This window comes from Anas platyrhynchos, chromosome 4, assembly GCF_047663525.1.
Source record: "Anas platyrhynchos isolate ZD024472 breed Pekin duck chromosome 4, IASCAAS_PekinDuck_T2T, whole genome shotgun sequence".
NCBI classification, from domain to species: domain Eukaryota; kingdom Metazoa; phylum Chordata; class Aves; order Anseriformes; family Anatidae; genus Anas; species Anas platyrhynchos.
This window is the reverse complement of record NC_092590.1, coordinates 67,471,523-67,484,033: the sequence shown is the minus strand read 5'-3', so window position 1 is coordinate 67,484,033 and position 12,511 is coordinate 67,471,523. Positions and strand designations below refer to the sequence as shown.

Below are 12,511 nucleotides of genomic sequence, written 5' to 3'. Positions count from 1 at the left end.
TCTGGTGAGGCCGCACCTCGAGTACTGTGTTCAGTTTTGGGCCCCTCGCTACAAGAAGGACATTGAGGTGCTCGAGAGAGTCCAGAGAAGGGCGACGAAGCTGGTGAGGGGACTGGAGAAAAAGTCCTACGAGGAGCAGCTGAGGGAGCTGGGCTTGTTCAGCCTGGAGAAGAGAAGGCTCAGGGGCGACCTTATTGCTCTCTACAGGTACCTTAAAGGAGGCTGTAGTGAGGTGGGGGTTGGCCCATTCTCCCATGTGCCTGGTGACAGGACGAGGGGGAATGGGCTAAAGTTGCACCAGGAGAGGTTTCGGTTGGATATTAGGAAGAACTTCTTTACCGAAAGGGTTGTTAGACACTGGAACAGGCTGCCCAGGGAAGTGGTTGAGTCACCATCCCTAGAGGTCTTTAAAAGACGTTTAGATGTTGAACTTAGGGACATGGTTTAGTGGAGGACTTGTTAGTGTTAGGTCAGAGGTTGGACTTGATGATCTTGAGGTCTCTTCCAACCTAGACAATTCTGTGATTCTGTGATTCAATCCTTTCATCCATTCAGAAGTGTTCTGTATTCTTCTCTAACCGTAAAATAAGGGCTGGGTACAATTAACAGTATAATGCACTTTTTTTTTTTTTAAATGTGCTTCTACTTACACAGTAATACCTTAAGACAGTCCTGCTTGCCCCGAGAACAGTTAAATATATTTGTAAAAGCACACACTGTGAGGCACTCTATTCTGAAAGGTGATAACAGGGATGAGAGTGAGGGGAATAACATTTGTTTAGAGAAGTGCTAAAGTCTAGAACTCAGCTTTGCTTTCTATGGGAGCAGCAATGGCTTTGTAGATACGATAACAGTCTTAGTCACACCACAATTGCAAGTCATCAAAATAGCATTAAATTGAAAAGGGAACAACTTCTGCACCCCCACAAAATGAAGGCAAATTGTCAGGAGAGCAGTGAAAAAAAGCATGTAGGTGGAAGACTAAGAGTGATGATATTATAGAGAGTATAAATCTTAAAAGTGGAGGGAAAACTATTCTTAAAAGGTATTTCTTTCCAGTGTAGCTATTATTGTACAATGATCATTTAAAGTAATTTAAAATAATTTTACACACAACTAATAATATAGCCCTGCACCTCAGGTTTATCCCAAATTATCAATAAAAATTTGATCAAACGTTGCCAAACTGGAAAAGTAAATAAGCCTTTTGTCATTTCTCAGTTGAACTTAAACACTGTTAACCCTCCCCACCAAAACAAAACTAAGGACATCAACCTGCAACTCTTTCTGACGTTGCTTTTCTGCAATCATAAACCTTACCAAGCCCACATATTTTTGTAGGTGAGGAACTGAAGTTATCATAACAACCTGCACAACGTTCTGCAGACTTACTGAAATTCTGCAGTGGATGCTCTTTAACTTAGACACCATCGGTTCGTTAGCTTACAATCAAAACAGATGACCCTTAAAAAAATAAAAGGTTGTTTTGCAGGTCCCTAGTGCCTTGTTAACTTGCTCACTAAGCACTTCAAGTAGCTAACTTTGCAAACGGTTGGTTTTATTTCCCAGTTTACTTTTACCAGACTCATCTCCTAACTTTTGTAAGGAAGTAGGCCTTCCGCTGCTGCAAATGGTCCCTCTAAAAACACGGTTTCGAATCTCTCCTATGCATTAGTTTGCTGCAGTTTTCTTTAAACATTGGTGTACGGATTAGGTACTTCCAAATGTTTTCCTTCAAAGCTACTACAAAACATCTACAGAGGTCAGCCGGTCTCCAGAGGTTCCTGCTGCTGATGAGTTCAGGCACATTCTGTTAGAGCCTTGGTTGAGATGAGGAATGTGCTTTTAACTTCCCAGCTGGTCCCATTTACAGCATTTTGTTAGCACGCTGGAACACACATACTGGATGCCTTCTGGAGGAAACTAAATGGAAAAAAAAAATGTATTTCCAACTACTAGATTTAATTTAGACCAGCTGAAGTTTGGTATAAATACATCCTACAAGATGGATACAATTTGAACCTTGGATCCTCAGCATCAAACAATTGACTCCTATTTCATTACACAATTTATTCATGTGAATGTAGCTCTTTCCCTTCTCTTGCTCATTTCTATCACTCTAACACCTTGGGACTCTACTAGAACATTTTGTTATCATATACTAAAACAGATTAAGGAATTGATCCACCTGTAAAAATTACAGAGGATGATGATCCAGCCAGGGCACTTTCCTTAATTTGGCTCAGTGTGGGCAAAAAATTTATTGTGCTGGTACAGCCCAGTGGAAGAGTGGAAAGAGGAAACTAACTTCAGCTACATGTGGAGAAATATTTCTTATACTTAAGCAACCCCCAGATACCCAGCCATCATCAAATTCAAGAATGCAAAATTTACTTCTGTTAAGGAACCTGTAAGTCTTTGTTTATCTGCCAAAGAAAATGTTTATATATATCTTAAATGGTTAAAAAAAAAAAAGCCAGGAAGGAATTTTCTTCCTCATAAATGGACATCCAATTCTACTCCCACGGATGGTAAAAACCTTACTGACGCCAATAGCAGCAGACCTGAAAAATGCCGATTTCCATTGTTCTTCGCTAATTATGACTATGTCCCAAAATTTTATCTGAAAATACAGTCATTAACTTTGGTTTGTATAGAATCCTTTCTCCCCCTCAGTAATACTTGGCAAATGAGTTTTCCAGAAGCCCTAGTAATTACAGGTAAAGCTTGAAGGGACATCAATAAAATGACAGATAAATTGTTAAGTAATTAATACTTCAAGGCATAATCCTCCCTTTCTAACAATCAAAGATTTTTCTGAGTTTTCTTCAAGCTTTGCACAAACATTTCACTTTGCCTCCACAGTTAGCCTGTATAAGCAAACTGCCAGAAAATGAAGACAAAGAAGTGCTAAAATAGAGCTTTGAAGCAAAGGTTCTTTGTAACCTTAAGTGGAATAGGTTAACATTTGGAAAATATTCGTAAGTTAGCAATGTTTCCTATTTGTTAGCTTTCATTTAGCAATGTATTGGGGATGCACTGTTGCACACTCTTACAGTGTTGTAAATTGTCTGCGAGGTGTTTTTTTGTGTAGTGTTTATAAATTTAATGTCACGCAATTTATAAAATAATCTTCTAAGAAATACAAAGAACTGCATGAACTTTAGAAGGTTAAGCAGAAGTCCACTCATCTACAAACTTAAGACAGTGGTTTCTGCCCTCAAAGCTCCTAGTAACAATACTTTCCCCCAATGCTCTCAATTCCGGAACAAGAAATTTGTGTATATTGCCTTAACAACAAAAAAATGGACAAAGGAAAAAATATTCCTCTAACCAAAGAGACATTTCTCGAAGCACTGCAACTCTGTTCTGCAGTCCTCTCAAAACTTCCTAAACTCTGATCATCTTCTCAAACTCTATCCCAAACTTTGAGATACTACCTGATTCCTTTTCTCCAGCTGCACTGGCTACCAAATGTACATGAACAATGTAAAAAGAAAACAGCTACACAAATAAAATCCTGTTCATGCATGTATAAGAAATTGTCACCCTCACACTGCGTACCAGATTTCTGTTATCCTAGAATGCCCTCTTACCTCCTCTTCTACTGCTGACCAGCAGACAGTTCTCTAACAATTTTTAAGAAAGACACTTTGCATACTTGAAAGCAGTTTAGGCGCTACAAGCACATCCAGATAAGCTGGAATGAGAGTCAGTCCAGCTCAAGTTACTATTATGGCCGACTCAAACTAATTACTTGAACGCAGAGATCCCAGGCAAGCATCCTATTATTAGCACATTTACCTAGAACATCGATTCATAAGCCTCTTTCACTCTTCCAAAAACATTAATAGGAGCAGGACCGAGATACTCAGCTGACTAAGTGAACATGTTGATGGTGCCTTTTTTTTTTTTTTTTTTTAAAGCCATGATCCATGTACACACATGGGAAACAATTCCACTAGCAAGAATTATGCTTTTAAGCCTATTTTGGAGGACCCAGTGTTCTTACAAGGTACATAGCACATGGATAGAAATTGAGAGCATGTGCACCTGGGAGGCACAGAAGTGTTTTAGAAGATTTGAGTCTTAGTCTGTTTCAACAAACTTCAAGTTTCAATAGCCAGTAGCCACTGGTCTTCCTTGCTGTATACCATGTTCCTACTGATGAAGACTATCAAAACAATGACAGAACTTATTTAAGCAACTGGCAACTCTCCTGTAATTTGCTTACATGAATACTGATGACTCAATGGTTTTAAAATTTTGGAAACCTTAATTAGTAGTGCATATGCTTTGCTCACCAGTAAACTTCCTGCCCAGGAACATTCATGAAAGAGTAACAACTTTGTTTTTCTTTAAAAAAACAAAACAACACAAGAGTCAACATACTGATACACATTCATTCCTAACTCATTCCATACACAAAAGCAGGAACTTATATAGGCAGAAGCTTTGCAGAGAAAACAACAGTTTTGGGTAGAATAACCCTTATTAAAAAGAACAAAAAAAAAAAGAAAAAAAAAGATCTACAAATCATCTTAAGCTCATCAACTGAATATATTTTTTCCCATCAAATCCAGGTTTGATTTACACGAAGTGTAAATCCAGTGCTGTTACCGCTTATTGTGAAATTGATTATATAAGGAGTAACAAACACTACCTAATGATGTATTAGCCTAAGATGAACTGAAAAACTGCCAAGAAAAAGCCTTCAGTAAAGGCTTTTGACCCAAATGAAGTACCTATGCAGCTGAGGATGTGTATTGTGCTTAAGTGCTTTCCTGAGTCAGAGCCAGGGGCATTGACTCCATTGCTAGATTATGCTGCAAGATACCAATAAAGCTGCAGGAGTAGAAGATAGGTGTTTCCTGGAAACAAATTACTTCATGTTCATATCAATGCTATGCTTTAGACACAGTATGCGTAAGCAGAAAATGTAAGGAAAAGCACGTATCAGAAATATAGAAATTTTGGCAGGAATATTCCAAGAGTAACAGAATGGCTGAGGCTGGAAGGGCCCACAGGAGGACATCTGGTCCAATCCCTGCTCAAGCAGGGCCAACTACAGCAGGTTGCCCAGTACCACATCCAAGCAGCTTTTGAAAATCACCAAGGAGGAGAATCTACAACCTCCCTGGGCAACCTGTGCCAGTGCTCAGTCACCCACACAGTAATGAAGTGCTTCCTGGTATTCAGACACAACCTTCCATGTCTCAGCTTGTGTCTGCTGCCTCTTCTCCTGTCCCTGGGCACCACTGAAAACAGACTGTATCAGTCCTCTGCCAAGCCCCCTCTCCTCTAGGCTGAAGAGTCCCACCTCTAAGCCTTTCTTCACAGAAGAGATGTTCCAGTCCCTTAATCACTTTTGTGGCCCTTCACTGGGCTCCCTCCAGCAGCTCCATGTCTCTCTCATACTGTGAAGCCCAGAACTGAGCCCAGTACCCTGTGAGTGGCCTCAGCAGGGCTGAGCAGAGAGGAAGGATCCCTCTCAACCTGCTGGCAACGTTCCTCCTAAGGCCCAGGATGGGATCTGCCTCCTTGGCTGCAGGACATGTGATAGGTAGGTTTGAGGTGAAACTGCCTTTCAGGATCATCATTCAGCAGACACAGCACACCACTCCTTCTCCAACTGAAATCAGAGCACTTTTATTGAAGACTACATTACTTGTATAAAATGCTACAAGCTTAAAATTTGTATTATGAGATACTTCAGTCATAAAGAGGAAGTGTTCTAAACCTTTAATAATTCTTACTGATAGCTTTCTGTACAGCAATGTGTTGGTTTTATCTGTCCTCTTCTGCATCATTTGCAGTCATCAGAGGAACTAGTGACACATAGTGACTGTTCAAAGCAACTGGCTTACTTTTCCGAGGAAGAAGCAGCAACTGCTCTTCTCAAAGCATCTGTTCTATGTCCTTTCATAGAATCAGAACACAACAGAACTACACGTCATGGACACAAGACTGGATCCTTCGCTCTTCCTACATCTATCAGCAACTGGAACATTATTTATTGGTAAAGGCTGTAGTGATTCAAAGGAATATCTATTCTGTCTGAATATTCTTAAGATTGCCGAAGTGCCAATTTTCAATTTGAGATTTTCATATTTATGTTTCAATAAGCAGATATATATGACTGTGTGAACTTTTGTGGATTTGTGCTTCTCTTTCTGAAGTCCTCCTTAAATCCCCGTTTTTAAGTTTTAATGTCCACTGCTGCTGGGCATAGAAGAAAAATTCTCTGCTACCCCTCTTTAAGAGAATTTTTCAGTTCTAGAAACTATTAGTATTACGAAAAATCTGTCAAGTCTAAAATAACTGTAGAAGAAAATACTGGATGAAGAAACATGCTCTTACTGAACACATCTGCTACCTATGTCCACTCAAATCTTGGCCGTTAAGAGACTCTGGCAAGATATAATTGCAACAGTAGCTCATTCTACAGCATTAAATACTTGAGTATATTAAGGGGATGTAAAGGGCAATGACAGTGTTACCAGTACCGAAAAGATTTTTATGGGAATTGATTTAAATCAGAAATGAGTCACAACTGAAATGGAGAAATGTATCAATACTTGACAGTCCTCTTTTATAGGGGTGCAAAGAGAATCACCTTTAATACAAAAACCAGCACAGAGATCATTAGTAAATATACAGACCTGTAAAGAGACAGAATTGAGACATAGCTTGATATGACTTTAAAAGCCCAATATTGATACAGAATAGAAAATCTCCAGATTAGCTAAAAGATATCTGACAGAATCTGTTTAAAATAACACTGTATTGATAGTATGTATTAATTTTCAGAATCGCATATGAATGTGGGCACCAACAGCAGAAACCGATGCCTTTCCGTTTTAAGTGATACTATAAAAAAGTGCAAGGTAACTCCACACCATATTCCTAATATTGTTGCTATTCTCTTCTTGTTGAAGCATACTAAGAAACAGAAGAATGAAGAAAGGAAGAAAACATACCTGTTAGTGCTAATCCTAAATTAAGAATCATGTAATTAACGTCAGAATTGTCAATTCTCCAGCATCTCTGAATTGTTTTACTGGTGGGTGAGATGACAAAGCTGGTAGTGATACCTTGAAGCATGTTCGAAATTCAAGTATCTTTTTTTTTCTTCTGTTGGGAATGAGCCCTTTGGTACCAAAGAACCAAGAAAGTTCCAGAATTCAATTTCAAATTAGATATAAGAAGCACTAACACTGCCACAATATTGGCCTGAACCACATGCAGCGCTTACCTACATCTGATGCATGACACAGAGATATTCACACATTTAATAATTTTAAACCATTGGATAGCTTTATTACCTTCAATAAAGCAAGTCATATGTATATACAGGTATTAAGGCATGCACCCACTTTCAGAATTTAAAGTCCAAGAAAATTAAAGAGCAGTAGAAGTGTTATACCTGGAATAGTAAACTTCTTGCAGAAGTGTTAGATTACAAACCGAATTTAAAGTGAAACTCAGCAGCTGAACACCAGAGTCAGATACTTTTCTTCCTACTTTTTGCAAGAAACTTTTCTCTCATCCCACGATCAGTTTTCAAAGTTCATGAAACTGAACAGGTTCACAGGAAGGAAGAAAAAGTATTCTTCTGCCTTTCAAAATGTATCTTCATTCTTAATCTGACTTCTTGATTGCTAATCTTAACTTTATATGAAACGGGAGTGACAGAAATATCAGCTTATTATTCCCTCACTCTACATCACGGTAGTATCTATTCATCCAGATTAAAACTCATACTAAAGCTACAGTTAACAAGCAGTGTAGCTAGTTAAAGAAATTAAATTGAAACCTTAATATTCTGCTAAATTACATTTAATTCTTCCTGCCAATTTTTCACAGAAACTTCTTTCCTGTTGCTCTGTGTACGTAAGAAAAAGTGGATGGAAAAAACACAAAAATATGTACAAAATAAGCAGCAAAAAACTTCTCTTCCAAAACAATAGGTTAAGAAATTAGAGACATTTATTTTTCTACTTGACAGTGTCACTTTAAAGCAAGAGCTGAATGTGTGTTTGTACTTTATTCTCTTAATGTTTACCATAACCCAATTTTGCAGAGAAATTGCTTTCATGCTTACCATTTTTTTCAGCTTTCTCCCTGCTATGGGAGTAGTCAGAACCTGAAGGAAAAGTTGCAGCATCTCCTGAGGGTGGTCCTGACCTCCGATTGTTCTCACTGTGGTCCACAGCAGCAGCGTTCAGCTGGGACCTTCCAAGATGTTGCTGTGGCTGAGGAGGACTTGATTGGGGATCAGGATCTGAATTCATTTTAGCTGTAAAAGAAGAGACTTGTAATTAATTATCAGGTTTAATTATCATGATTAATACACAAAAACTGAATAAAGCTTAAGATGGGAATATATTCATATAATTAATTTAACAAAAAGCCTTGAAAAGGGCAAAGATGTCAATAGTAACCACAAGACATATAAAAATATCCTGGAATAATTCTAAGCAAGACATATAAAAATATCCTTGAATAATTCTAAGCATTAACAGTTATTACTGAATAAGAATCTTCATATATGTATAATTAAGCAAGAACATCAACTGCTTTTTTTCCTTAACTATATGAGAACTGGTTTTCAGGTCTTGACAAAATAAAAATAATGAATCGATCCCATAAAAACTGCATATAAATAATTTATCTGAACCTAATTTTGCGCTTCCACATGTAACAAAAAAAGACTAGCCCCTAACTATTTATAGAACAATATCAACTATTCTAAAGTGACAGAAAAATCACTTCCTATCAAGGACCTGGTCCACAGCCACCACCTCAGTCAGGCAACACAGTAAGAACAGAAGGATAAGGCAGAGGAGGAGGAGATGTGGAGCTATGACACTGGAAATGAGAGGAGGTACACCCCCAAAGACATGCTTTGTTGAAACTGACAAGATCCAAAATAAGGTCACTCAACTTACTACTTAGTTACTATTTTATGTTATTAAATAGCTTTTACATAGAAAACAGTAGGGCAGGGAGGGAGAGGCCTTACAATTCCTCACAAGAGAAGGCCCAAACTCCCACTGTAAAGCCTCTCCTGACCGAGGAGGGGATCTCTGTTCTGCAGTTTGATTGCTTTCATTAGCAAACTTTCACAGAAGTGCTTACTGAAAACTTAGCTTTTCCAAGGCAGGAAGCGGAGATGTACACGGACACTATCACGGTGTAACATAGAGTAACTCCAGCTGCTCTACAGCATCTTACTTCCCAGGAATGTGGCAATTCACAGCTAACACTGTAAAAGGTGTCTGCCAACAAGCTGCATTTTTAAATTCTGTGCGTATTTCCACCTAACGATGTGGAAGCATTAAGCCAAAACTGCAGATGCAGTCCCTAATTCAGGCAACAACTCCAGCCCTAATTAGAGGGCACTAAAATCACAGCAGGATGCGAGAACTGTATTATCAGCACACAGCATTCTTTGCAACTTAGACAACGTGCTTGCCAAAATGAAGCTTCCTTAAACTACCAAAAAATGTTTTACTGAAAAAAAAGAAATGCATTTCTGTCTTGTATCTCTATAAAGTTATAAATAAACCAACACAGCCCAGTTCACCCAACCTTCGGACAAGCCCTAGGAAAACACAGAGATTAAAATACTTTCCAGTAAGCCAGCAAGAGTATTTTTAACCACCATACAAGCACAAAAGTTACTCAGCATCTTGTTGTGAGCGTGACCTTGGCGCAGGGAGGCAAAGCAGGGTAGGACCAGCCCGGGGATGCGCCCCACTGCCGACCCCCAGCGCCTGTGGGGCGGCCCCGATCCGGGACGAGGAACCGGCCACCAGAGGCCTGAGTCCGTGGGCGTGCTGTGAGCAGGACGGGACTTACCTCGAGCTGAGCGAGCCACCAACAGCACTCCCCTCTCGCAAGCCTACTCCGTGCTCTCCCCGTCCTACAAAGGGCTCCCCAAGTTTCCCTCGGTGCCGGGGCTCCCCCAGAAGCCCCGTGGGGAGCGGGAGGGAGGCAGGCAGGCAGGGAAGCTCGGGCTGTCCTCCCCCGAGCCCCGCGGGGGGAAGGCAGCAGCAGGCACTGCCGGCGGAAAGTTTCTCCGCCTGCTGCCGGGCGCCGAGTGGGGCGGTGGCGGCGGCCCTAAGGGGCGGCCCCGTCCCGCCCCCGGCCGCGGCCCCCTTCCCGCGGCGCCTTGCGAGGGGGCAGCGCCGCCGCCATTCCCCGCCCGCCGCTCCATGGCGAGGAGAGGCCGAGAAGGGGGTGGTGATAGCGGGGGCTGCCCGTGCTGAGGGGGTGGCTGCCCGCAGGGTGCCGTGAGGGAGGTGAATGGGGAGGGCTTCGGCAGCTCCAAAATGGCAGCGCGGGACGCTGAGGGCGGTGGGGGTCGAGCGTCGGTGGGCAGCGCCACACGGCTCCCCCTTGAGGCGTCCGAAGCGCGGGTGAAGCCTTTTTCTCGAGATAGGCCCTTAAGTCGTGCTTTTGGGGGACAAAAGTGAGGATTTGGGCCGAAATACGTCGTGGTTAGTGAACAAGGAGGCGGCCGGGGGTTGGTGCTGCCAGCTGGAGCGAGCTGAAGCTGCTTACCCTGGGCTGTACATGCAGAGAACTAAAGGAGCAAAGAGAAGGAAAAAAAAAAAAGTGGTAACTGTGAAATTAATTATGAGACTCGAACTTAAAAGGTGCTACTAAATGTGCTTGTATTTCTGGCACATACAGCAAAAGCTCCTGGGCTGGTGGTGAGATGTGAATGTATCCAAAAGTGTTGGTGCTGTACTGGTAGTAAACTCATTTCTTTTAGCGATAAGACTTTACTTTTTGTTTTTGAGATACCTAAAACAAATCAGTCTCTATGCAGTATTGTGAACAGCTTTAATTAAAAAAAAAAAACAAAACTCACAAACTCAGGAGATGAAATTTCAACTTCAGAGTAATTTGTACGAGTAATTCAGTCAGTAAGTGAGCTTGTGTAAGTTCCTACTTTGCAGCAGATCATGGGGTGCTGTGATATATCTCATTTTTAAAACAGCAAATACTACCTATTTGTTGATGTTGCTGCATTTTTTTTAAATCCCCAAACAAAAATGTAGTCCCCAGTATCTTCTTTCTTTACTATTTCCATGCCTTGCAACTCTTAACAAAATCATACCTTTTACCCCAAATAAACATCAATGAGCATGAAGATTGGCTTCTAGTTACTTACAATAAAACTTTGAAAAACAAAATGGTCACTTTTAAGGGGATGCCTATGCAGTCTGAATCAAATACAGTTTTATCAGGAACCTAAATGCCTGTCTTGTGTTAGCAATTTAATTGTGTCTTCGTACTGACAGTATGACTTAGTTCAGATACAACTTTTAGTGCTGCAATCTGCTCCCCCTCCTATTCACATTTGCTTTAAGATATTATTTTATACAATTGATTTGATATTTAGTGGGTGTGCTTAACGGATGTAACTTGCTTCGGGAACAGGTGGAAATGAGGGCGGTAGCTGGAAAAGTAACTAACAAGGAAGTGTAAAATAAAGCCTCCCTCTGCTGCTTATGTCCGCTTCTTTCCAACACAAGGCACAGTCACACATGGCATAAGCCATTCCCGAGGAGCTCAGTTCAAGGTTAAAACTGTCTCCACTGAATGCTAACCAGTTTAACAGCGAAGCTCTATGTAGAGTACGTACTGTGGTTGTTTATGAGTGATTGTACAGTGGATATGTGTATTAGTGCTATTGCTGAACTTAATCAGCTCCTTAGTTTAGAAAATAACACATAAACCTCAGTGTCTGGATTGTCACATACTTCATGTACACATGTACATAAATACACATAATTTAATTGAGAGTAAACCAAGCTGAAACATGGTGGCAACAACCAATACCAACTTCACTAACTTCACTTTGGCTCTCACTGTATCACAAATGTTAATTTGCATTTGGCGTAATCACAGTTGCCATTTGTTTCAGCTAAAGAGACGAACATGGAAGTACTGTAAAAACTCATTACAACACCTTTTCAATTTCAGTTATGTGCTATGAATAAAAGAAAATCCTAACAAAAAGAAAAAAGCTTGAAATTCAGCCAGTTTCCTTTCATATTAGAGAACCAACAATCCTTTTAAAAATATTTTGTAAATTCACAAAGTGGTGTTGGCTTTAGCTGATTTCTGTAAACATTGTTTATTCAAGATAGGATAAGATCTGAGTGACTGCCTGAATGTCTTAGGTGTGGTACAGAGCTACAGGCTGAAATTAACGGCTTTTCCGTATAAACATCAAGGAATTCTAGAAACACACACGAACAGGGACATGTTCTAAAGCAGCTCATATGTAGCCTCTTAAACTGCAGTGACTGGAATGCGATACAAACTTGACATTTTTACATTCTGTTGTGGAATTTGTATTCCAGCATTTAGGTATGAGTGTAATATTGCAACATTTTTTTTAAAAAAAGGCTGTCTCTTGGTAATTTGTACCAGTAAAGAGAAGAGATCATGGTAAGCAATGTTACATACAACATTTTGTTATTAAATCAAT

General features: G+C 40.3%; 1 protein-coding gene across 1 annotated transcript in view; it reads right to left on the bottom strand.

Moving 5' to 3' along the window:
- WFS1 (wolframin ER transmembrane glycoprotein) overlaps positions 1 to 10,143 on the bottom strand; it is a 37,670-nt gene extending 27,527 nt beyond the window's left edge. The window contains exons 1-2 of the mRNA XM_005022420.5: positions 9,865 to 10,143; positions 8,105 to 8,299 (exon numbers count right to left, since the gene is read on the bottom strand). Coding sequence (XP_005022477.4) covers positions 8,105 to 8,294 — 190 coding nt within the window. The 5' untranslated portion in view covers positions 8,295 to 8,299; positions 9,865 to 10,143. The remainder of the gene's footprint in view (positions 1 to 8,104; positions 8,300 to 9,864) is intronic.
- Positions 10,144 to 12,511: the final 2,368 nt, after the last annotated feature.